The 25301-nt window shown below is 49.4% G+C and overlaps 1 protein-coding gene across 9 annotated transcripts in view; it reads left to right on the top strand.

The window, feature by feature from the left end:
- The window catches only part of ACACB (acetyl-CoA carboxylase beta), a 64346-nt gene extending 41427 nt beyond the window's left edge, over nucleotides 1–22919 (top strand). For 2 of the 9 annotated variants that reach the window (XM_033170375.1, XM_033170376.1), the window contains 30 exons: nucleotides 100–213; nucleotides 1797–1910; nucleotides 2908–2997; nucleotides 3501–3619; nucleotides 3917–3940; nucleotides 4501–4638; nucleotides 5247–5349; nucleotides 5965–6072; nucleotides 6645–6701; nucleotides 6888–6929; nucleotides 7019–7234; nucleotides 7467–7622; nucleotides 8300–8503; nucleotides 9630–9785; nucleotides 10316–10438; nucleotides 11422–11691; nucleotides 13568–13665; nucleotides 13919–14039; nucleotides 14152–14262; nucleotides 14932–15075; nucleotides 15947–16067; nucleotides 17449–17545; nucleotides 17862–17958; nucleotides 18313–18448; nucleotides 18921–19098; nucleotides 19846–19958; nucleotides 20610–20764; nucleotides 21292–21462; nucleotides 21886–22022; nucleotides 22394–22918. In XM_033170375.1, the coding sequence (XP_033026266.1) occupies nucleotides 100–213; nucleotides 1797–1910; nucleotides 2908–2997; nucleotides 3501–3619; nucleotides 3917–3940; nucleotides 4501–4638; nucleotides 5247–5349; nucleotides 5965–6072; nucleotides 6645–6701; nucleotides 6888–6929; nucleotides 7019–7234; nucleotides 7467–7622; nucleotides 8300–8503; nucleotides 9630–9785; nucleotides 10316–10438; nucleotides 11422–11691; nucleotides 13568–13665; nucleotides 13919–14039; nucleotides 14152–14262; nucleotides 14932–15075; nucleotides 15947–16067; nucleotides 17449–17545; nucleotides 17862–17958; nucleotides 18313–18448; nucleotides 18921–19098; nucleotides 19846–19958; nucleotides 20610–20764; nucleotides 21292–21462; nucleotides 21886–22022; nucleotides 22394–22520 (3840 nt within the window). In that variant the 3' untranslated portion in view covers nucleotides 22521–22918. Of the gene's footprint in view, nucleotides 1–99; nucleotides 214–1796; nucleotides 1911–2907; nucleotides 2998–3500; nucleotides 3620–3916; nucleotides 3941–4500; nucleotides 4639–5246; nucleotides 5350–5964; nucleotides 6073–6644; nucleotides 6702–6887; nucleotides 6930–7018; nucleotides 7235–7466; nucleotides 7623–8299; nucleotides 8504–9629; nucleotides 9786–10315; nucleotides 10439–11421; nucleotides 11692–13567; nucleotides 13666–13918; nucleotides 14040–14151; nucleotides 14263–14931; nucleotides 15076–15898; nucleotides 16068–17448; nucleotides 17546–17861; nucleotides 17959–18312; nucleotides 18449–18920; nucleotides 19099–19845; nucleotides 19959–20609; nucleotides 20765–21291; nucleotides 21463–21885; nucleotides 22023–22393 lie in introns of those variants that run through there. The other 7 variants (XM_033170372.1, XM_033170371.1, XM_033170374.1 and 4 more) reach the window with 7 other exon arrangements.
- Nucleotides 22920–25301: the final 2382 nt, after the last annotated feature.

The raw sequence follows: 25301 nt of genomic DNA, 5'->3' as shown, positions 1-25301 counted from the left end.
CTGCTTTCAGCTTCAGAAGCCGGGGACCCTATCTGCTGCTGGTTCCTTTCTACATTGGTGCCGGAAGAGACAATACAGTCTGGCATTTTTTACCTCCAGGACCACCTTTGTGGCCGAGACCACACCCTGACCGATGAGCTGATGGCCATTCTGAACGAGCTGACGCAGCTTAGCAAAACAGAGCACTCCAAAGTGGCCTTGAGGGCCAGGCAGGTCAGTAGGCTTCCTTGGCAGGACTCCCTTGTTCTTCCTTCATTCCTAGAACTGCAGGCATTTGTGCCAAGGGCTTTGCGTTGCCGCCTAAACGGCCCCAGGTCAAGCTTTGCATGCCCTGGAGGAGGGTTTGGGTTTCTCAAGGAATCGGAGGAGGCCTTCCAGAGCACCTGGCATGGGTGGGAAGAGAATGGCTCTCTAGATGTTGTTGGGCTCCCAACACCCAGCAGCCAGCACGGCCAGTTGTCTCAGGATGGTGGATGATGTAGCTCAGCGACATCTGGAGGGCTACAGATGTTCCTTATCCTTAGCGTTGACTCTGTGTTTGACAGAAACAGGATGATCCTGGTATGTCCCGGTGGTAACTCTTCAGATTCCAGCTGCAATGCATTTTGTAATATGGCCAACCTGATTCTGTTGGTTTTTTGTTTTGTTTTGTTTTTTACAAATTTAGTCAGCGTTTTAAACTGTAATGCTTCTGCTTATTGCTGTGTGTTGCTGTTGTGTTTTATTTCTGATGTTTTGTTTTCCTGCTGTATTCTAGTGTGGTGTAGTGAGAGCCAGTGTGGTGTAGTGGTTAAGAGTGGTAGACTCGTAATCTGGGGAGCCGGGTTCGTGTCTCTGCTCCTCCACATGCAGCTGCTGGGTGACCTTGGGCTAGTCACACTTCTCTGAAGTCTCTCAGCCCCACTCACCTCACAGAGTGTTTGTTGTGGGGGAGGAAGGGAAAGGAGAATGTGAGCCGCTTTGAGACTCCTTCGGGTAGTGAAAAGCGGGATATCAAATCCAAACTCTTCTTCTTCTTCTTCTTCTATATTTTGCTTTTAATATTTTTATGTTTATGGTGTTGTCTGAATGACAACAAGATTAACAGTTTGATTTATACTTTGGGTTTATAGCAGATGGTGGGGTTATAGAAAGGTTTATAGAAAGAAATTGGTGTATAAATTATCTTTTAAAACTTATTTCAAGTTTCTACCCCTTAAGAGTAAAAAGCAGGCAGATAACAGGTTTTGATGGTCAGTGCTGCAGGGTACAGATAATTTGTACTTTCAATTCAGAAGATTCAAGTTCATCCAGCGTGACGTTGCCTCATTCCCCAGTCACGTCCCAGACTGTGGGCTCCTTCAGGAGCCTCTTGAGCCACCAAGTTCATGGAGGAAAATGGCCCTGAGCAGTTGCTCGTTTTCTCGCTGCCAAATCTGCTATGTGGGAATTGTTGTAGGAATAAGGGATGAATTGTATTTCTCTGCTCTAGTTTTTGTGTGTGTCAGCATGGAAAGACCATTTGAAAATGTCTGGTCTTTGAAATCTCAGAAGAAAGATGGGGTTTTCAGTGTCTTTCCCCACTAACTTTTACAACCCCATTCCCTCCTGATCTTTTGCTCCCACGCTTTTCAGATTGTTTGAAATCCTCCGTCTTGGAGGCAGAATAAATGGCACAAAAGTTAGCAATTGTGCACAAATATTGCTTTTTACTTGTATGTTTTAAAAGGTTTGCTGGGGCCTTGAAAGGTCCCCTGTGATTCCTCTCTCCTTGCTTCCCTTGTGCCGGTTGAACCCAAGACCCTTTTTGTTCCCAGGTGCTGATTGCCTCCCACCTCCCTTCCTATGAACTGAGGCACAACCAGGTGGAATCCATTTTCCTCTCAGCCATAGACATGTACGGACACCAGTTCTGCCCTGAAAACCTAAAGGTGACCTGGATTGCTTGTTAGGTCTGGCTCTTGCAGCTGACGGCATCTGTTCACACTGAAGAGCCATTGTTGCGTCTTGGCAAGAGTGCTGGACTAGGACCCAGGAGAGACCAGGGTTCAAATCCCCACTTGGCCATGAAGCTCCCTGGGTGTCCTTGGGCAGTCACTCATGCTCAGCCGAACCTACCTCACAGGGTCGTTTTGAGGATAAAATGGGGAGGAAGAGAACTGTGTGTGCCACCTTGAGCTCCTTGGAGAGAAAAAAAGGTGTGGTATAAATACATGACACAAACTTGAGTCACGCTTTAGCCAAGAAGTACTCAGGGGTGGAGCTGGTCCTTTGCCCAGAGTCAGTCTGTCATATCCCTCATTTTTTAAAAAGTAAATAAACTTAGGTGAGAAAGACCCCTGCATGCTTATCAAAGAAGACAGCCTTTTCAAACTACAGTTTTAATGCATTCCTTGTATGACTCTGTTCTTCCTGCTCCCCGTGAGTATTATCCCCTGTTGGCAGATCCATACTTTAGGGATGTAGATGGGTATAGCGAGAAGAACTCTAAGCAGCAGGGTCAAAATGCCACAAACCAGCAAGGATGCTTCCTCCTGACGCTTTTGTCGAAACCTCAGCTGTGTGCAAGACACAACAAACACAGTGATTGTTGGTGACAACTCCATCTTCTTAACTTTGCTACAGTAATGTAAAGCTTGCAGTGGGGGAGAGGGCCTTGGTCTCATTCTAGTCAAACGTCCTCATGGAAGCATGAGGGGTGGTGGACTCCCCTTCCTTGGAGGTTTTAAGAAGAGGTTGGGTGGCCCCCTGTCATGGATTACCTAGCTGAGAATCTTGCAGGGGGTTGGACTGGATAGCCCTTGGAAGTTAACCCTTCCAAGTCTAAAATCCTATTCTAAATTCTAAACCAGTGTGATTCTAAAAATGTGTTGTGATCTCCAACGGCAGGCCTGTTTGTTCATTCACTGCTGCTCCCTTCCTTTCTAGAAACTGATCCTTTCTGAAACCACCATCTTTGATGTCCTGCCTACTTTCTTCTATCACTCCAACCAGGTGGTCCGCATGGCAGCCCTTGAGGTAAAAGGCTAGAGTAGGGTAGTCCTTGAATGGAACACAGTGACATTGTTTCTCCTTCCATAAAAGGGAGGGTGCTCTTGTAGCACTGGTGGCAGCTGCAGAGTTTGGGGCAACTGCTGGCAGGCTGGGGGTGAATGCATGCAGCGTTCATGATCTGAACGGTGGGTTCTCATTCATAGAACAGTAGGGCTGGAAGGGAGGGACTCAAAAAGACGTCTAGCCCAAACCCCTGCCATTCACAGATGAGTTGCAGCATTCGCACAACATCATTGACATCCAATTCCAACCTGCATTTCCCACCCACCCACCCACCCACTCCAGGTGTGCCTTTTCTGGGGGAAATCCAAGAAGCAAAACAGCAACCACCACCCTAACCTGTGGCCAGCGGCTCATTTGCAAATCAGGCTCCAGTCTGGAAGCCCCCCCCCCCACTTGGGGAGGAAAAGATTAAAGCAGTATGCTGCTCTTCACCTGTCGTTGGAATTCCCTTCTTTCCTCCCCAGGTGTATGTGAGGAGAGCGTACATCGCCTATGAGTTGAACAGCCTCCAGCATCGCCAGCTCACGGACGGCACCTGCGTGGTGGAATTCCAGTTCATGCTGCCATCGTCCCATCCAAACAGGTGGGCTTAGCTGAGAGCCAGAGACCGACTGTCTTGCACTGGCTCCCTGGGGCTTTGGGGGCTCTTCAACATGTGTGCATTGGAGGACCTTTGCCTCAGAAGGAAACAGGACAAGGGCAGGCTGGAAAGGAGGTGTGGGCATGGGGGCAGAGCTACCGGAAGGTCCCAGGTTCAATCCCTGGCCTCTCTGGTTGGTGAAGACCTCCCCCTGAGACCGCGGATAGCCACTGCTGATTGGAGCAGGTGGCTCAGTGGCTGGACATGAGATGTAAGGAAGCTTTGTGTGTCTTCTTTCAGAGGCAGCAGCCCCGCCCTGAGCAGGTAGAGTGTCTGGTTCTTTGCACTGTGCAGCATGAGTGGCAATTTAAAAAGAATAACCTGGCTACAAGTGCGTGGATGACTCCTTGCCTACCTTTCCCTGGTTTTTTCATTCATTCTGGGCTTGCTAACTAACTTGCTTTTTAGCAAGCATGTGAAAAGGGTCTTTCTTCCGGGATCATGAAATTTTGTAAAAAAAAAAATTATGTGTCCTCGGTCCCTGCTATGAAGCTTAGAAGTGAGTATCAAAATCTCCAGGTGGAAATAAGAAGCCAGCATTTGTGGCCACAGGGCCACACTGGGAGCAAGGACTTTCAAGGGCTGAGATGAACTGTGTGCAACCACCTCCTGTGACCTGTCCTGGGTCAGCCTTCTATCCATGCTGGGAGCTGTGAAATCTCCAAGGCAGCAGGAGTGAGGGCTGCCCTGGGGGATCCGTGCAGCTGCTGCTGCAGCACTCCTGTTTCCTTTACGAGAATAGCCATAACCCCCTTAGTCTCCGTGACTCTGGGGCTCTGCAGTGCCTGATTCTTCCCTTTCTTTGCTGTGCTCTTTGTGTGTAGGATGTCTGTGCCCATAAGCATCTCAAACCCTGACTTAGCCCGGCACAGCACTGAACTCTTCATGGACAGCGGCTTTTCTCCTCTTTGCCAGCGGATGGGGGCCATGGTGGCTTTTGACAGATTTGGAGACTTCACCAGGTAGTTGAACAGCCATGTTTTTGGAGGAATGTTTGTGACCCCCGCTTTCTGAATGTCATCAAACAGCTAGACCACATTCACACCGTACCTGTGAAGTGCTTATGATACCACTTTAAATAGCCACGATGTCTCCCAAAGTATTCTTAGAGCTGCTGTTTGGGTGTAGTGGTTAAGAGCGGTAGATTTGTAATCTGGTGAACCGGGTTCGCGTCTCCGCTCCTCCACATGCAGCTAATGGGTGACCTTGGGCTAGTCACACTTCTCTAAAGTCTCTCAGCCCCACTCACCTCACAGAGTGTTTGTTGGGGGGAGGAAGGGAAAGGAGAATGTTAGCCGCTTTGAGACTCCTTCGGGTAGTGAAAAGCGGGATATCAAATCCAAACTCCTCTTCTTCTTCTTCTCTATCAGCCTAAACCGTGTTGTCTTCTTACGGAGACGACATGGAGTGCGCCACCATTCCTCCACAGCGAACTGGAAGTGGACTTCCAGGTTTAGATAGCTGAGCGGCCACTGAAAAAACAGCCAGTCAGTCCTTATTCTTCACATTGGCATTTAGGCCCTCTCATTCCTGCTTTGATTCTTCTGCTCCGTTTTCTCTTTTGTGCCAGAAACTTTGATGAGGTCATTTCCTGTTTTGCTGACCCCAACCCTTCCGAGAGCCCCTTGTTCAGTGAGGTGAGGGCCACGCTGTACGATGAAGAAGACAGCAAGGTGAGCGACTTGTGAGCCTCATTTAATCCCCACAACAACCCTGTGAGGTAGGTTAGGCTGAGAGGCAGTGACTGCCAGTCAGCTTCATGCCCAAGTGGGGATTTGAACTCTGGTCTCCCAGGTCCTAGTCAAACACTCCATGCTGGCTCACCAATAAGTGGGGAAGGCAGGATGCCCAAGAGAGCCTCTGCCACCCTGTTCCTTGTCTGCAACACAACAGTCCTGCGGTGCTGCCAATGGATCTTACACTCCAGTAGTTGATGCCGCCATCCTCCTGTGAATGAAGGGTCTGCTACAGGAGAGTAATACCCACGGGCAGCACTGCAGGGCTGTTGTGTTGCAGTTGGGCAACAAATGGGGTGGGAAAGCCTCTCTGGGGCTTCACTCCTTTGCCACCCCTCCCACTTACTCTTGCAGCCCAGATGGGAGGGAACCTGGGAGGCACTAAAGCAATTACTTTTAAGAAGACTTCAAGCCATGGCACCTGGTACTCCTCTGATTACTCCTGGTAATCCTAGTCCAAGACCAAAGCAGTTTGCCTGTTTCCCTGGCACACACACACACAGTGCACTATGGTTGTCACTGTAACTGACTGTGTGGCTTTGCCGTTTGCAGAACCTCCGAGAGGAGCCCATCCATATCCTGAATATTGCTGTTCGGTGGGCAGAGCGCCATGAAGATGAGGAGCTGGTGCCCGTCTTCAGAGCCTTCGCTCAGTCCAAGGTTTTGTGCCTTTCACTGCAGGAAAAGCAGAATGTGTCTTGGGCTTCATTGGAAACACATTTGAGTCACATGACTGCCTCTAAAGAATCCTGGGAAATGTAGTTTGTTAAAGGCACTGTGAGGGGGTTCCTAGCAGCTCCCAGCCCCCTTAAGATTGTGTGTGTCAGGTTCTTCATTCAGGCGAAGGAGATGCGTTGTGCCCCTACAGCCATGCATTAGGCAGCTAGCCCCCTTGTTTTTAGCAGCTTGCTTTCCATTTTTGGGCTGCAAACTCTTGCCATTTTTGTGCAGGGGGGTGGGGGGCAGCTGCACACATCCCATTTGTTCCCCGCAAAAAAAAAAAATGCATTTGTTGAGCTGGTTCTTGGACTCAAGGATGCACATTGAATCATGAACCTGACTACATCACCAGCTGCAGATCCTCAAGGCCAACACTGGCTCCTGCTCAAGGCAAAGCCATGCCTCCGTTGATGCTGGTTTGTGTTGCTGTTCCCTGAAAGATCAACTATTTTGCCCTTGGAGGGTGTCATGTCCTAGGCTCACTCACACCTTTGCCTCTGTTCTCCATGCAGAACAACATCCTTGTTGAATGTGGGCTCCGAAGAATCACATTTTTGATAACCCAGCAGGTCAGTGAAGGTGATGGAATTAGGATTGGTGGGTTGTTTTGTTTAAAAAGAAGACAAGGCACTAAAGGAATGTTGCTATCGGTTGTTCTTATATCCCACTTTTCTTCCCGAAGGAGCCCAGTTCTTTGTAGTGGGGGGACGGGGCTTCTCCTTCTCCTTGTTTATGACTTTTGCTTTCCATTGCAGAGGGAATTTCCCAAGTTCTTCACATTCCGGGCACGAGATAAGGTGAGTTGCCCGGGTGGTTTTGTATGTGGAAGTTGGCTTAGCTTGCGCACTGCCAAGACCAACAGGTACTTGTCCCACTTCCCTGGCAGTTTGCTGAAGACCGCATCTACCGCCACTTGGAGCCGGCGTTGGCCTTCCAGCTGGAGCTGAACCGCATGCGCAACTTTGACTTGACAGCAGTGCCTTGCGCCAACCACAAGATGCACCTTTACCTGGGTGCTGCCAAGGTGGAGGAAGGCACTGAAGTCACAGACTACAGGTTTTTTGTCCGTGCCATTGTCAGACACTCGGACCTGATCACCAAGGTAAGCCTCAGGGCTGAGCCAAGGGAAGCTGGCAGTGGGGGTGGGGGTGTGCAAGAAGTGGAAGGGGGGCCAGGAGCGAAGCTGCTGCTGAGGACAGCTCAGCCCCAAAGCAGGCATTTCAACCAGGCTCCCGTCAGGCTCCTTATAGCGCTGCGAAGCTTCTTCTTTTCTGCTTTGAGGGTCTGCACTTTCTCTCTGATGCGGCGCTTCTTCTACCTTCTCTCTGGGACAGGAAGCCTCATTTGAATACTTGCAGAACGAGGGCGAGCGGCTGCTCCTGGAGGCCATGGATGAGCTGGAAGTGGCCTTCAGCAACACAAGTGTCCGCACCGACTGCAACCACATCTTCCTCAACTTTGTCCCCACCGTCGTCATGGACCCCTCCAAGGTCTGAGCCTTGCATGCTTCCCTTTCTGGTAAACGCCTAAGAAGGGCTCTTGCAGTTGGGACAGGCCAAAGGGGGCTCATCTCATCCAGCACCTGCTGCTCACAGCGGCCAAGCAGACGCCTCTTCCGGGAAGCCCACAAGCACAGCAGCAGCAGCAGTCTCCCGACACACCTTTGTGCTTGTGTGTTATTAGTTAAAGTACTGTGGTACCTCGGTTCTTGAAGAAAATCCATTCTGGAAGCTCGTTCAGCTTCCAAAACGTTCAAAAACCGAGGCACAGCTTCCCATTGGTTGCAAGAGCTTCTTGCACTCAGCGGAAAGCGTGTCGCGCGTTCAGGTTCCAAAAAATCTTCGAAAATGGAAGCATTTACTTCTGCGTCTTCGCCATTCAAGAATCAAAACATACAACAACGGAGGCATTCGGGAACCGAAGTTCCACTGTGTTTTCTAATCTGCAATGTTTTTGAATGCCAGTTGCTGGAAACTGCAGGAGAGGAGAGTGTTGCTCTTGTGCTTGGATCCTGCTTGCTGCTTTCCCATTGGGGCATCTGGCTGGCCCCTGTGAGAGCAGGATGCTCGACCAGATGGGCCATGGGCCTGATCCAGCAGGCTCTCCCTGCATTCTTAACATTCTTAAAAGAATATTATCAGTATGATTATGTTGGTGGCACCCCCAGATTGAGGAATCGGTGCGCTCCATGGTGATGCGCTATGGGAGCCGTCTGTGGAAACTCCGGGTCCTGCAAGCTGAAGTGAAGATCAACATCCGCCTGACGCCAACTGCCCAGGCCATCCCCATCCGCCTCTTTCTCACAGATGAGTCGGGCTACTACCTGGATATCAGCCTCTACAAGGAGGTCAACGACCCCAGCACGGGAAATGTAGGTTTCTTGCATGTGCCGGAGATGATGGAATGTTTGTGTATGCTACTCCTTTGTTCTTGCATTTTTGTTCTCTGCACCAATCATGACCACATAGCATAAAGTGGGATATCTCCCTCCGTTGCTCTGTTAGCTGAGTGGCAGAGCAGCTGCTTTGCATGCCAAGGGCTCCTGGTTCAATCCCCAGTGTCTCTGGGCACCTGATGGAACCCCTGGAGAACTGCTGCTCTTCAGAGTAGGCCAGGGATGGAGGACATTGGTGGCTCTCCGGAGGTTGTTGGACTTAACACCCATCTTGCCTTGTACAAGCAATAGTCAGGGTGAGCGGGAGCCATTGCCCAGCACCACCTGAATGGCCACAGGTGCGCCTACCGTGCCTTGTAGACACTGGCTACCTTTGGTGATGTCTCTTGCAGCCCCCAAAGAATTTGTGCTTGCAGATGTTGGAAAGGAATGTGAGAGGATAGAGGAGCCTCTGCTCTCTTGCTATCCTTGCTGGGCCCCGTCTTCTGTCTCCTCCAAGTGCCTCTCGGCATTTCACCATTGGCCTTCACAGCCTTTTCTTTACCTGAATGAAATGTTGCCTCATTAAGAAAAGTAACCTTGGGGAGGGAATGAAATGCAGAGGGGTGAACAGGTATGTGGTCAGTGCTCCCTTTTCTATCCCCCAGCTGTTTCCTGTTTGAGTTGTAGGTTAGTTAAAAAATGGAAATTTCAGAAATCAGAACACAAGGGCCACCTCCGTAGCATACCTTTAAAGTGCTACGATACCCCTTTAAACAGACATGGCTTCCTCCAAAGAATTCTGGGAACTGTGATTTGTTAAGGGTGCTGAGAGTTGTTAGGAGAGTCCTGTTCCCCTCAAAGAGCTACCATTTGCAGAGTGGTTTAACAGTCAATCCCTCTTCCCAGAGAACTCTGGGAAATTGTGGCTCTGTGGAGAGAATGGGGGATCTCCTGACAGCCAGGAGTGTTTAAAGTGGCATCATAGCGCTTTAAATGTATGTGGCCGAGTTCTGCCCCTCACAAACTCTATTGCCAGGTTTGGAACAGCTTTCATTTCACAAGTCCGCGGGGAAGAGTAAGGAGGAGGCGGCCTGACGCTGTGCTTTGCCTCCTGGACTAGATCATGTTCCACTCCTATGGAGACAAGCAGGGGCCTCTGCACGGAATGCTCATCAACACTCCATACGTCACCAAAGACCTGCTCCAATCCAAGCGCTTTCAGGCCCAGTCGCTCGGCACCACCTACGTCTACGACTTCCTTGAGATGTTCCGGCAGGTGAGCTGAGGAGGAGGCCCCCACACCTCCTTCTGTTGAATCAGGGAAATGCTTTGTAAGTGAGAAGAGCAGGCTCCAATTCAGCCCAGAGGCTTCACAAAGCACACTGCTGCACACACAGCCCCCATCCCACAGTTAGCTCTGGTCAGAAAGGTGTTTGAGGTTTACATTACTTATTTTTTAAAACTCTCTAGTCCCTGTTCCTCCAGAACTGATAGTGAGACACAACTGCTGGAGTACATGGGGGGGGGGGAGGGCAGCGCTGCTTTGGTCTAACTGCAGCCCTTAGAGCAGCAGTGGGGAGTCTGTCGCCCTCCAGGCTTCCAGACGGCTTCTCCCTTCTCCCTTGGTCCTCCTGGCTGGGAAGGCGAGTCAGAGCTGGAGAGCCACTGGATTCTCACCTCACTGCAGAAGCTGAGCCAGGAATCCTTGACACACTGGATCTTCTAGAGTAAGAAAGAGTGGCACTCTGTTGTTTTGCCCGTGGCTCCTTGTTTTCAAAAGCGGCTCTCATGTTGGTTCCTCCTCAGGCTCTGTTCAAGTTGTGGGGTTCCACGGAAGCAGACCCTGCAGATGTCCTGACCTACACGGAATTAGTGCTGGATTCTCAGGGGCAGCTGGTACAGATGAACAGGCTGCCTGGAGGAAATGAGGTAGGGCAGCCATGGAAAAGGCAAATCCCACGCTAGGAAAGGAACTGAAAACTGCCAACATCATAATGCCATTGGATTGATTGATTACTTTTATATTCCACCTTTTCCTCCAAGGAGCTCAAGGTGACAAACCTGGTTCTTTCCCTCATTTTATCCCCACAACAGCCCTATGAGGTAGGTTGGGTTGAGAGACAGAGACTGGCCCAAGGTCACCCTGAGTGGGGATTTGAACCCTAGTCTGACCCTGTTACCACTACAACAATGGGTGGCGCAAGCGCATTTGGAATGCTGTGTGCAGTTCTGATCAAAGAGAATAATGTAGAGTTGGAAAAGGTTCAGAAAAGGACAACCAATATGATTGGTTGGAGCAATTCCCGTGTGAGCAAAGGTATAGAGAAAATGCGAGTGAGTGAGAGGGCAGCGTGAGGGAAGCTATGGAGCAGACTCCCACCAGAGGCAGTGATGGCCACCAACTTGGATGGCTTTAGAAAGGCACTGGGGGAGGGGGCTACCAAGGCCTACTAGCCACAAGGGCTACTATCTGACTCCAAGGTCGGAGGCAGCAATGCCTCTGAATCCCAGTTGCTGGAAACCGCAGGAGGGAAGAGAGCTCTGGTGCTCAGGTCCTGCTTGTCAGGGTTTCCCTTTGGGCCGCCTCATTGGCCCCTGTGAGAGCAGGAGGCTGGACTAGGTGGATGTTCTTATGGCAAAGGCCTGGCAGGCGGAGGAGCTGGCTCCAGGCTCTCTAGATCCAGTATTTCCGCTGCTGAGGTGGGGCTGTTGCTAAACCCTCAAGAGCAATAGGAGGCCCACCGGGGAGAGATGGGGAAACTGGATAATGCTCTCAGACAAATGTTCACTTAACCATAACCATAACACTTGCTATTCTTTGAAAGCAATCAATGTCAGCTTTGTGGACAAAACCTCCAGAACATACAGGTGGTAATTTCTTCACCTCTCCTTCTTCCTCAATATCCTTCCAGATTGGGATGGTGGCCTTCAAGATGAAGATGAAGACTCCTGAGTACCCCCGAGGCCGTGACATTGTGGTCATTAGCAATGACATCACCTACAAGATGGGGTCGTTTGGGCCGGAGGAAGACCTCCTCTTCCTGCGTGCTTCAGAGCTGGCGCGCAGCGAAGGCATCCCCAGGGTCTACATTGCAGCCAACAGTGGGGCCCGCATTGGGTTTGCTGACGAGATCAAGCACAAGTTCCAGGTGGGCTGGGTGGACCCTGCAGATCCATACAAGGTATGTGGCTTCCTGGCAGATCCCCACCCCAAAAGAGAGTTTCTCTAGGGTAGAACCCCAAGACATTTTGTGCGGGGGAGTTGCGGACAGGTACAATTCTCAGTGAGATCCACGTGTCTCCTGGAGCTTCCCTGAGTGTGCGCAGAGCCCTGTGTGAGGGTCTCCTCCTCAAGGGGCAGCAGCCTCTCCTCTGGGCTGCAATCCCATCTCCACCTTGCAGAAAGCAACCATTGGAAGCGGAAGCCAGTCCTTTTTAATGCAGCACAGTGTTAAATGATGGAATTCTTTTGCACAGGAGGCAATGAGGGCCACCCACTTGGATGACTTTAAAGGAGGTTGGACAAATGCATGGAGGAGGAGGAGGCCATTGATGGCTTCGAGCCTCGATATGCTCTGCCTCAGGCACTGCTACAGCTCCCCAGGATCATGCCCTTAATCCACGAGACTTCCAGAGGGACAGCCATGTTAGTCTCTTGCAAGAAAGGCACCTTAAAGCCTAACAGATTTATCATGGCATCCACTTCATTGGATGTTCAGCTGACATCGTGGGTTCGAGTCTGCAAAAGAAAAAAGAAAAAAAAAGCTTATGCAATAATAAATTTCCTTCCTAATACATATTGAACAGGTTCACTGCCTAAAATACCTAGGCATTGTCTTCCATGATAAAGGGTTAAAGAAACCCCACATAATACAGTCAGCAATAACAGCCCACAAATCCTCCACAGCCATTCTGAGCTTTTCAGATCAAAGGGGGCACAGTACATTCCTGCGGCTCTTAAACTGTTTGCGGCTAAAGTGATGGCACAGTTACTTTTTGGAGCCAACCTTAACATTCTGCCATCAAATCTGATTGTATTCGAAAGAGTCCAGTCAAAATTCCTCAGAGCAGCTTTACAAATGCGCCCCCCCCCCCCGTGTGTCAAACGCAGCCATACGGTTAGAAACAGGCATGATTTGTGTGGAGGCCAGAGTATGGATGCAGGCGTGTAACCTCTGGCTGAAACTTAATCTGAACCCACAGGGCCTAACCTCGCTGCTATTAAAAGATAACTATCAATCCCTTTGGAGCAAGGCCATAGTAAAGAAGTTGACAAGTATAGGCCTCCATCCATCTAGCCTCATGTCACGTGACTTTAACTCAGCAAAGATCACTGTTAAACAGAGGTTAACAGACATAGAAAGACAAAAGGATCTGAGTAAAGTACCTCACTTTCTAATTCAGGAGGAACGGAGATACCTGTCCTGTCCAGCCAGATATTTATTCCAACTAGAAATACCCTCCCATAGAAGAGCATTTACTCTAGCCCGCAATCACATAATGCCTTCAGCAGTTCTCCAAGGGAAGTATAAACGGACCCCATTGTGCAAGAGATACTGCCTGTGCGGATCTGGAGAGGTGGAAACTACTGGCCACATACTCTTGCGATGCTGCTTCTACGAGGAGATACGAGGCGCGTTCATCCATTCGATGCTGGCTGAGCTACTTGGACGCTCAGACAATTTCGATATAGAATGGCTTCTCTCAGATGCTAACGCTAATGTGACAGCAAAGGTAGACAGGTTCTGTGCTAGAGCCATAAAAATTCGGTCCGATCTAGTCCGCAGTACCCACACAGCTTCAGGACAGAGCTAAAGACCAACCAGTGCTATAACCGGCTGCAGCCCATCTTTTAAAGTAGGGAGGTCTGCCAAAGCATTAAGATGCAAATAGTTATCTGCTCTCAACTGGTGCTTTGCTTTCTGTAAGGGCATCTGGCACAGTGGCCTCGTTTTTCACCTGGTTTGTGCTCTGGCTCATCTGTTGCCTGAGCATGAGATTTCAAAGTGGTGCCCCCAGTTTCCCCAACTGATGTTGCTCCGCCATCTTTTTCCAAAGGGCTTCAAGTATCTGTACCTGACCCCGCAGGAGTACACCAGAATCAGCTCCACAAACTCTGTTCACTGTGAGCACGTGGAGGAAGCCGGTGAGTCAAGGTGAGTGAATGATGTCCCCCTGTCTTGGCTTGCCTGCAGAAGGTCCCATGTTCAATCCCCAAGGGTATCTCCAGGTAAGACCAGGGGGAAACAGCAACCGTGTCTGCAATGCCAGAGAGCATCTACCAGTCATGGAAAGGCAGCCAAGTGCCAGGCTAGATGGACCAGTGCTTTGCCTCGTTCCTGGGAGGGAGGAACTCTTGGTGTCCTGCCCTGCCTGGCTCCATCTTTCAGCTGCCTTGGCCTCCTGCAGGTACATCATCACCGATATCATTGGCAAAGAAGAAGGCTTTGGTGTGGAGAACTTAAGAGCATCAGGCACCATCGCTGGGGAGTCTTCTCTTGCCTATGATGAAATTGTCACCATCAGCATGGTATGTATGTATGTATGTATGTATGTATGTATGTATGTATGTATGTATGTATATCCTGCTTTTCCCCAGACTGGGACTCAAAGTAGCCCTGGGCTCTTTCTGTCTCCTGCAGGTGACCTGCCGTGCCATCGGAATCGGGGCTTACCTGGTGAGGCTGGGCCAGCGGGTGATCCAGGTGGACAATTCCCACATCATTCTGACCGGAGCTGGAGCTCTGAATAAGGTAGTGAGCAGGCTCTAAGCTTCCTCCATGTCCCTTTGCACAGATCCTTCTTGGCACTCCATTTCCTTTTGCTTGTTCTCATGCAGCACTAAAGAGCTGGAGCTCTCTTCATCTTCTCAGATGAATGGCTCTCAGTTTGCCAAAGAGCCACCCGCTCCCAGGCCATCTCAGCTGCATGCAGCTGGAGTGTGGGAAAGGATGGAAGGATTTCTCTCTCTGCGCATGAAATATTTTGGGGATGCAAAAAGAAAGTCAATGCATCTCCCTAAGTGATTTGCATCACAGTCCTACACATGTTGCAGCATTTGGGACCTTTTAGTTTAGAGAGAAGATGAGTGAGAGGCGACACAATGGACGTTTACAGAATTATGCCTGGCCTAGGGAAAGTGAAGAGAGAAAAGTCCTCCTCTCTCTCTCTCTCTCATGATACATGGGGCTCCTCCACACTTCCTGTTCTCCTGCTGCTCCCCCTGGAGAAAGCCAGTTGCTGGCAAGTGGGGCTGGCGGGGAGGGACAGCTCCTGTGCTCAGGTCCTGCTTGCTGGCTTCTCACAGGCATCTGGTTGGCCCCTGTGAGAGCAGGAGGCTGGAGCAAATGGGTCACCATAGGCCTGATCCGGTAGGATTCTTCTTATGTTCTTCTTGGATTGGGGTTGTGTTTTTGGACCAGGTCTTGGGCCGTGAAGTGTACACTTCAAACAACCAGCTTGGAGGAGTGCAGATCATGCACAATAATGGCGTTTCCCACCTAACAGTTCCAGACGATTTTGAAGGCGTCTACACTATTCTGCAGTGGCTCACATTTATGCCAAAGGTAGGCTGAGGGCGACAGAGCTTTAACGATCCTCACAATTCCTCTCTAGTCATCCCGCCTCATAATTAACATTTATCCAGTAGGGGTGCAATGTTTGTTTCATTCATTTATTATTGTCATGTTCTTGTTTTCTTCCTTGTGAAAACAAAACCTATCCATAAATAAATTCTTACAATCAAGTATCTTAATTGACTGAAAAGGTTCCCCCCTATCTTAAAATAAAAAGTAATGATGATTTTAAAAAAAATTAAAAAGGGAATTACCAATAAATAAATAAAAATCCAGTACAGTCATACCTCGGAAGTCAAACACCTTGTGAGTCAAACATTTTGGCTCCTGAATGCCGCAAACCTGGAAATGAGTGTTCCGGTTTGCGAACATTCTTTGGAACCCAGACGTCTGACATGGGTTCTGCAGGTTCTGATTGGCTGCAGGTTTGGTTTCCAAATATTTTGGAAGTCAAATGGACTTCCGGAACGGATTCCATTTGACTTCCAAGGTATGACTGTAGTTGATGGCCACCATCTTGGAATTCTCTGTCCTGCTTCTCTGATAAACAGGAGGGCAGATTTATGTAGGTTTAATTGACGGGTTGAGGATGCGACCCTATGATTCCAGGAAGGGCATTCACTGGGGCCATGGGATATTGCTGACCACGCTCTCCGTGGGCACAGATGGGACTCCCCAAGGCCTCCTTTGCCATCCCCTTTGAGGGAGAAAGAGGGTCCCTTCCAGCTCTATGAGGCTTTGATTCTATAAGATGCTCTTCACATTCTCAGAGCTAAGCAGCCCTAATTTCTTCCTTTCTCGATCATCTTCTCAGGGCTCTCGTTTTGTTTAAAGCTCATTTAAGAGAAGTTTCTTCTTGTAGGACAATCGTAGCCCTTTGCCTATCACCACCACAAGAGACCCCATTGACAGAGAAATTGACTTTGTCCCTTCCAAAGCCCCTTATGATCCCCGGTGGATGCTGGCAGGGAGACCTCATCCCAGTAAGTACAGGCACCAACCCAGCTGCAAGAATTCTGCAATGCTTTCGGAGGTATTGAACAGAAATGGGAGGGGCTGCAAAGGTACTAGCAAGGGAATTGTTTCTGACCTGGAATTTTCTTCATTGACATTGCCTCCTGATCAGTGTCATCAAGGCAAATCTACAATTTGGTTGCCAGACTTCCAGGACTGACTTGAAGTCTCTAGGTTTGCCTGGCCTTCTCCAGGTGACAGAGGGAGGTTGCCATTGTTGTTGTTGTCATTACTAATAATAATAGGCTATGCTTGAAGCTTACGAGCTTCAGCCTGGCAGGAGCTGGCTGCAGGTTATTGCATCTGCCCCCTTCCCCTCTCCCAATTAACCTCCATCTCCAAGGCTCAAGGCTCACCCATAGTTCTGCTTGTCCCCTGCCTAAAAACCCCAGCTCTGAGCGGTTTTCCATTTGACCTGCTGCTTACCCCAGGCAAACCTTCCCTTCACGACTCAATCAGAGCACATGTCAGTCCATTGCAAACCCCATTGATATTTGCTCCGTTTCAGTGGTAAAAACCAGGTTTTCCCAGGGAAAAAGGCAGGACAAACAAAAAGCTGCATGAGCACTCCGTGTTGGGAGGAATTTCCATCCAGTGGTGTATTTGCTCATTTGTAGACTTCATGTTTTTTATTTGGACGACATGCTCTTGTTGACTATGGTTAATGCTTAATGTGTCATGCCTAAGGGCCTCACTGGGCTGCAGTCCCCAATGATATCACCAGAAGCTGCCCCAAGGTCTCAGAATTGGGCCCTGTGCTCTCAGGATCTGACAGCCCAAAATACAGTATAAAACTCAAAGCATTGTGAATCGCATAATTATAAGATGTGGGTCAAATATGTGGAGTAAAAATGCAAGGGAAAGCAAAAGATCATAAACTCCACTGTGAAAGTTCTTTAAAAAGGAAAAAAAGCTGAAAATGGAGACAAGCTGCATAAGCAATCTGCCCGACACCTGTCTATTGCCTGCCTTCTCCTCACAGGCTACACTGGTCCCAAGTTGTTAAGGGCTCTGTGTACTACTAATAGTACTGTAGTAATAGTAGTAACACCTGGCAGCGAATCAATGGCTGGTGCACATCTTGGAGCATAAGGTGTTGTAAGTGGGTGAGCCCTCTGCCTGTCAGCTGTCCTGCTGCTGCACTAACTGCAGCTCAATGTGGCAGTCGAGGCTCTTTGGGCCTGGGACTGCATTTACGAGGTGTCTTCTCTTCTCCCTCGTTCCCTGTTGTTACGACATTTCCCCAGCTTTGCATATAATGAGTGCAGCATATATGAAGAGGTTGTGGCTTTGGAAGGTCACAGTCAGACTTTTCTCAGTGTCTCTTTCCCTCGTTCCTTTATTGTGCAGCTGTGAAGGGATCCTGGCAAAGCGGCTTCTTTGACCACGGCTCTTTCATGGAGATAATGCAGCCCTGGGCCCAGACGGTGGTGGTTGGCAGAGCCAGGTACTGGCCCAATCTTCCCTCTCACTAGAGGCAGTTGGGGAGAGGAGGGGGCTGGCACATTCTTAAATGTGCCCCCAATGGCTGCCTGATCAGTTCCCGGGGTGGGCTACACTCCTGCCCTTGTCACAGCACCCAGGCCATTTAATGGCTGCTGCAGAATTCGTCAGAATGAAAATCTCTGCTTTCTTCCTTTTGCATAAATAGGATTCCTAGTCCTTATGATCATTGAAATGCTGCCGGAGTCTTTGAATAGTTTTTCATTTGTTTTGCACGGAGTCCACATGAAGCTCTTTCCCCTCCTTTGGATTCTTTGCAGGCTGGGAGGGATCCCGGTGGGTGTGATTGCAGTGGAGACCCGAACAGTGGAGTTGGCAGTACCAGCTGACCCAGCAAACCCGGAATCAGAAGCGAAGGTTGGGAGCGCTAGAGTCATTTGCATCCCTGTGCCATTGCTGATTTTATCTTTTCCACGAACCTGTCTTGTTCTTCTCAAGCTGCCTTGTTGCTTTGGTGACTTCTACAGTCCTTGTGTAAAAAGTCCGCAGACCACATGGCTCCTCTTCTGCTATGACACATCCCTTGAAACATGGGTATTGCCAATTCATTGTGCTGGCAAAAAAAAACCTTTTGGAAACCCCCCATTAGCCATTGGCTCCTCCACCCCCTGACTGCTGTCAGCAGGATCTGAAAATTTTACCTGCTTTCCTTTTTTTCTAAGTTTTTGGTTTTGAAGGCCCCCCCAACCTCTTCTGTTCACTCCTTCCTAGATAATCCAGCAAGCTGGACAGGTTTGGTTTCCGGATTCAGCCTTTAAAACAGCCCAGGCTATCAGAGACTTTGACCGTGAACGCCTTCCACTTTTGATTTTTGCCAACTGGAGAGGATTCTCTGGTGGGATGAAAGGTAACTTACGCACCTCTCCTTGTATGAGCTGACCATGGTCACCTGAGGCCCTTCTTCATGTGCCACCTCCATAGGAGGACAGGAAGGCAGCAACCTGAGAACGGGGCCTTTTCAGTGGTGTCTCCCCGCTTGTGAAATGCTCTTCCCAGGGAGGATTGCTTGGCACCTTCATTATATACCTTTAGGCACCAGGCAGAAACATTTCTTTTCTGACAAGCCTTTGGCTGTTAATCACCCATGGCCTCATTCAGTGGGTGGGATCTTTTAATCCTGCCTTTTAAAAATAGCCATGTGTTTAGATTTCTCTCTGCCTTGTTTTATGCTGGTTAATGTTCTTTAATTATTGTTGTCAATCATTTCAAGTTGCTTTGCTTAAAAGAGTAGCAAATAAGTTTAATTTTAAAGAATCACCCAGTGATGTTGTTTGCTCCCTCGGCCCTGGAGCTGGCATTGACTCCTGCCCTGCTTGCAGACATGTATGACCAGGTGCTGAAGTTTGGGGCGTTTATTGTGGACAGCCTTCGGCAATTCAAGCAGCCAGCCCTCGTCTACATCCCACCCCACGCCGAGCTCCGCGGGGGCTCCTGGGTGGTGATTGATCCAACTATCAATCCTCTTCACATGGAGCTGTATGCAGACAAGGAGAGCAGGTGGGTGCTGAGTGACACAGGCTCTCTCCTGTTAGACAGCCTTGCCATCAGAACACAAGAAGGAAGAGCCCTGCTGCTGGGTCAGGCCAAGGGCCCATCCAGCCCAGCATCCTGTTCTCACAGGGGCCAACCAGAGAAACTGGCCAGCAGCACCCAAGTGAAAGAGCCCTCCCCTCCCCCACCGGAGGGCTTCAAGAAACTGGTATTCAGAAGCACTGCTTCTTCCAGCCATGAAGGCAGATGATAGCCATTGTGGCAAGTGGCCATGGACAGCCCTCTCCTCCTCCTCTGTGAATTTGTCCAGCCCTCTTTTAAAGCCTTCCAAGTTGGTGGCCATCACTGCCTCCTGTGGCAGGGAGTTCCATAGTCTAATTATGTGCTGTGTGAAGCAGTCATGCTTCTGAATGCCAGTTGCTGGAAACTGCAAGAGGGGAAGGTTGCTCTTGTGGGTTTCCTGTGTTGGGCATCTGGTTGTGAGAACAGGATGCTGGACTAGATGAGCTGCCTTTGGCCTGAACCAGCAGACTCTTCTTGGGTTCTTATGTTCTTAACATCTGGAGCCCCCCCCCCCGAGGGTCCAGTCTCTGATCCAAAGCGATCACGTCCATGGAGCCTGGCTGAACATCTCCACTAGCGTGCACTTAAAAGCCGCATGGATGTCTGGCTGGAAAGAGTGCAAGAGCCCCAATTTGGGCAGCTCCTGTAAGCCTCTGGTCTCTGTTTCTGCAAGATGGCTTTGCTTTCCAGGGGGGGCATCTTAGAAGCTGAAGGCACTGTGGAGATCAAGTTCCGGAGGAAGGAGCTGCTGAAGACCATGAGGAGGATTGATGCCACCTATGCCAGCATTGCTGAGCAGCTGGGTAAGAAAAGAGAGAAGGGATGTGGGGCTGTTTCCTGCCTCTCTACCCCCCCCCCCACACACACACACAAACCACCTCCTTCACCTTAAAGCTTGGCCTTGGGCTCATTCACATGGAATAAGGTTTCTACCCATTTTCAAAGGCCGTATTGGTTCCAAAATGTTTTTGATGTGCTCTTTTTGGCATGTTTTGCTAGAGCAGACTGCACCACCCTGGCGCCTTCCATCAGCCCCATCCAGCACAGCTGCAGGATGGCAGAACCATGGCCCTACTGGCTGGGCTTGAAGGAAGATGCCGTCCCAAACATCTGGAGGCCGCCAGATTGGCAAAGGCTCCTTTAGTGAACCTGGAAGTCACAACAGAGGAAGCTGCTTTCTAAAGAGTCCGACTAGCGGTCTCTCAAGCACAGCATTATCCACACCAATTCTTTGGGGTTTCAGGCAGGGAGTCCTTTCCAAGACTCACCCGGAGACCCCAGGGGAGATGGAGCCTTTGACCCTCTGCTTGCAAGGCAGATGCCCTGACCACTAGGCTGTATGGTCCTTCCCTGGACAGACTTCTTCCTCCCTGCCACGGATCAGGGGCTTTTTCTGGTGTCTACAGATTTTGTCTTCTACGGTACAAATACTTCTTGTATTCTGGGATTAACAGGTTCCCTGAGGCTCTCTGCAGAGGAGCACAAGGAGCTGGAGAAGCAGCTGAAGGCCCGCGAGGATTACCTCCTCCCCATCTTCCACCAGGTGGCAGTGCAGTTTGCTGACCTCCACGACACGCCAGGGAGGATGCAGGAGAAAGGAGTCATTACAGTTAAGCCATGGGTTTTTTTCTTCTCGCTCCCAAATTCTCTGATCATCCCTCCTGCCTGAGAAGGTGTAGGAACTCTTTTTCATTTCATTCGAGTTGGAAAAACCAGGGCTCGAGTTCTTGTTCCACTGTAATGCTTGCTGCATCTCCCTTGTGCTCCATCTCGTCCTAACCTCCCTCACAGGGTTGTCATGAAGATAAAATGCAGGGAAGGGTCTTTGTCTGCTGGGCAGAGTATCTTGGAGAAAGCGTCGAATGAAAGTATGACCATACGCTTGTGGGCTCAGCTGCCCCCCAGGTGTGTTGGCCTCCCACTCTCATGGTTGGCCCCAGACTTGCTAAGACCTCCTGTCTTGTCACAGCAGAGTTGACTGAGAGCATCATTCAGGCTGCCTAAGGAGGGTGGTTAAGTGTGTCTACAACACTGGATAATGTGAATATCCTGATACGCTTCCTCCGGCCAGTGCAATAATTTATTAATATTCCCATAAAAAATTAACTAGCAACGACCTTATTTGCTCCTTTTTAGGACATTCTCCAGTGGAAAAATGCCCGGGCGTTCTTCTATTGGCGCTTGCGGCGCCTCCTGCTGGAGGAAGTTGTGAAGGCAGAGATCCTAGAGGCTCACAGCGAGTTAAGCAACAGCCACATCCAGTCCATGCTGCGACGATGGTTCCTGGAAACGGAGGGTGCCGTGAAGGTGCTTGGCTTGGCTCTGTTGCAAGGATGGGGCAGCCTCTGTTCCCTCCACAGAGGTTGGACTCCAGCCCAAGGCAGCGCACTCTGGGGGTGCAGGGTCTTCTCCCTCTTCCCACCTCAGCCGCTGCCCATGCAGCGCCTCCAAGGGTTTGGAGATACACAGTTTGTATGTATACATGGAGCCCTTGCAACCGAACCCCTGTGGGCAATCTGCCTGTAGATATAAGACGCCTTCATAATACAAAGCATGGCATTTTCAGAGTGGAAGGACCTCTGGTTAAATGGGTTTGGCAAGCTTTGGTGTGCAAGGCCTGCTTGATTGGAAGTTAGGGTGAGGCAGAAAGACATGGGGGGGGGTTGCATACTGCGTGAAGGATCCACACCCCACTCCGACCTCTCTTCAAAGCCATTCCTCCTCCTCTAGGGCTACCTCTGGGACAACAACCAAGTGGTGGTGGAATGGCTTGAGAAGCACCTGCAAGAGGAAGATGGGGCCAAGTCTGCCATCCGGGAGAACATCAAGTACCTGAAGAGGGATTACGCCCTCAAGCACATCCGGAAGTGAGCGGGGGGGGGGGGGGCGGGCTGTCTGCATAAAGCGAGACAGCAGGGGGTTGCTTAAGGAAGTTCAGCTTGTTAGTGCCTGATTCACATTGCAATTGTCATTGCAAGTTGCAAGGGCAGAATGGGGCTTCTGAATGCCAGTGGCTAGAAGCCACGAGGGGGGTGGGGGTGGGAAGTGCTCTTGTGCTTGGGTCCCTGCTTGTGGGTTTCCCCTAATGGGCATCTGGCCAGCCACTGTGAGAGCAGGATGCTGGGCTGGGTGGCCTCTCACGGGCCTGATTCAGCAGCCTGCATTCTTAAATAACCCCCATAACGCACTGTTTCTTGGTTCCCTTCCTTCTCCCTCATAACGCCCCCCCCCTTTGCAGCTTAGTTCAAGCAAACCCCGAAGTTGCCATGGACTGCATCATTCACATGACCCAACACATCACTGGTGCTCAGAGGGCCCAGATCTCTCACCTCCTGGCAACGATGGACAACCCTTCCTCCTCGTGACTAGGGCACGGCTGCAGCAGGAACAGCCCCACGCCCACCATCGGCCTCTTTCAGACCTGACAGCCTCGAGCAGGGGTCAACCAGCAGTTCCTAGAGCACAGCCATGTGGCAGCTGCAGTGGAACGGGCCTTTGGAGGACAGCTGCCTGTCCTGCACCTGAGCACAAAATTATTCGCAGCTGCTTGGCTGGCTATCAACCAAAGGTCATCTGCAAGTATATGTTGCCCAGCTACTGGTGTCCAAGACAAGTCTCGCCAGGTGTTTTCACATAAAATTGTATTGTCTTTATAAAAAAAGGTGGGAGTTTCTTCTAAAAGTTGCTCTTTCTCATAGCAAATATGTTAATATACGTGCACATTGTCATGGGGGGGGGGCTCTACTGTTCAAGCTTCTAATAAAAACAGCTGTGTTTGCTAGAAATGATCCTCTCTGGATTTTATTTACAGATATCACATGCATTTTGTCTGTTACCATGTCACAAAGCAGGTCTTTTTTAATTCTCTGAACATTTCTGACTAGATTTGTTCCTGGCCATAAAGCTATTTCCTCTCCATTGCTCTTGTTCTGAACTGCAATCTTGATTTATTTTTGGACATACTTCTCTTCCATTACTGCCTGTAGCATTAATCCATCTTTATTGCGATTTAAAAAATAATAATAATCATAAGGCCAACAGTAGCAAATTGTTGGATGACAAGTCATGTCATGTGAGCAGAACGGACATTACATTTTCCAAGGGAGGTTTCCTTAAACAATAAAAATTCTGTTAGTGGTCACTTTTCTGGTTTCCATAGAACCATAGAATCACAGAGTTGGAAGGGGCTCCCAAGGGTCCTCTAGTCAAACCCCATGCAGTGCAGGAGAAACAGCTAAAGCACCCTGGCAGATGCCCCCCCAGCACTGTTTAAAAAGAGTCTACCCAATGGCAGAGGAAGAGGAGTGCGGGGGGAGTGCCCAGCCCCCAGCAGCGCGATCCCAGTAGGGTGCCATCATGGCTGCCCCCGGGACGTGCGCCAGCCCCCTCCCCCGCCCCGGGTACTGGAGTATGAAGCTCCGCCACTGAGTATTCCCAAACCTTTCTAATATTGTGTGTGTTTGGGCAGGGGCTGCAGGATTGCTATTGATGCCATTCTGTCCTTTTTCACTAGTGAAGACATTTGTGGGACCTTCCTGTGAAAGAGGTTGCTGATAGGCAGCTAGTGGGCTCAGCCACACTTCCACCAGGGAAACTTGCTCTTTACTGCTGAATGGGAGCAAACGTCTGTTGGGTTTTCCGCAGGTGGACGTTTGCTCCCATTCAGCACTAAAGAGCAGGTTACCCCAGGGGAAGCGCTGGGACAAGCAGACATGGGTGAGCCCTGGGTCTGCTGCTTCATATGAAGGCTTGCTTTTGTTTTATATGATTCTGGACTTGGTGTGGATTTACATCTGAGTAAAAATATCCATATGCTTCAGTTATCCCAAGCTGAAAAACCAACTCAGTCCAGAACATCACTTCTACTGCGCTGGAAACAGCAGAGTCGCCATGCAAAACAGTGTGAGGAACCTCCAGCTCACAGGAGACTGACTCTCCTAAAACCACACCCAGCTGTTCATCAGCTGATGGACAGGGGTGGGGTTCTTTATTGGCATGTGCTTTCAACAGAGTAAGACTTAATCCATTGCCCACCAGCTGATGTGCAGGGGGTCAAATCCTGCTCTGACTCCTGCAGAGAGGAGGACTGATCTTTCTGCTCATCAGCTGATGACAAGAGAGTTCAGTTCTGCTCAGGGTTGCTTTGCAGTCACCTGATGTCATTATGACACCAGAAGATTGACATGTTTGTGGTCTCACCTGCCTGTCACAGTTGGCTTGTGGGGGTGGGGGGAGATAAGCGTCTGGCCTGCTGAACCAAAAAGACTGCCCCCCCCCCCGCTGTAAACGATAGCAGGTTTGCGTTATTTCTGGCAAAAGAGAGCTCCAATGACAGCCCAGCTGTATGATGGGGCTCAACCCTCCTGGTCACCTCTCTCTGCAGGGCTGTTACCCTGACACCTGCCTGGAGCAACGTTCTCAACTTGTGGTTGTGTAAACAAGCCCAAGAGGAGGGAACTTTCCCATTCAATATTTCCACAGTCTATAAAGCAGAGCAAATATTTTGTTCCAGATCTGAAAAAGACTTTATAAAAATTCTATCCAATCAGTGCTTAGTAAAACATTATTTAAAAAATATAAATATTACATCAAGTTTATACTGGCATCAGCAGACTAAATGTTAAATTGTAAGTTTTCAAATTTTAAAACCAGTTTCCATTTTCTCCTGTTGGTGGATTTATTTACCTTGTAAACTAATGCTGCAGCCCTGGAAACACTCACCTGGGAGCAGTTTTTCAGCTGTAGAAAAGCCCTATCGGTTAAACATAAAAAAAACAGTATTTGGTCTGGCACATGTGCCATTTTATCTCTAAGTATCCAAAGTACTTCTTTTAAAGTTCAGGTAAAAAAGGGAAGGAGCCTGATGTAAAAGATTTGCAGTATTTTGCTGTGCTTCTGAATAATTTAAGGTTTTGTTTTGTTTTCATGTCACTACTACATTTTTAAAAAAATTGATGCTGAATACACAATTCCTTTTTGTCTTCATAAAAATAAATTATAAATAAAATATACAACAGTAATACTGCCTAGTACAATAATTAGGAAATACTATACAGTACACAAGTCTAGAATATAAATCCTAAATTATTTCTCCTTTGTTTTAAGAGCCTGTTTTATCCAGTGTAAAGTTCCTTATTTAGGATAGC

This window comes from Lacerta agilis, chromosome 14 (assembly GCF_009819535.1).
Source record: "Lacerta agilis isolate rLacAgi1 chromosome 14, rLacAgi1.pri, whole genome shotgun sequence".
Lineage (NCBI taxonomy): Eukaryota > Metazoa > Chordata > Lepidosauria > Squamata > Lacertidae > Lacerta > Lacerta agilis.
The sequence above is the reverse complement of the archived record's forward strand: the minus strand, read 5'-3'. Positions and strand labels throughout refer to the sequence as shown.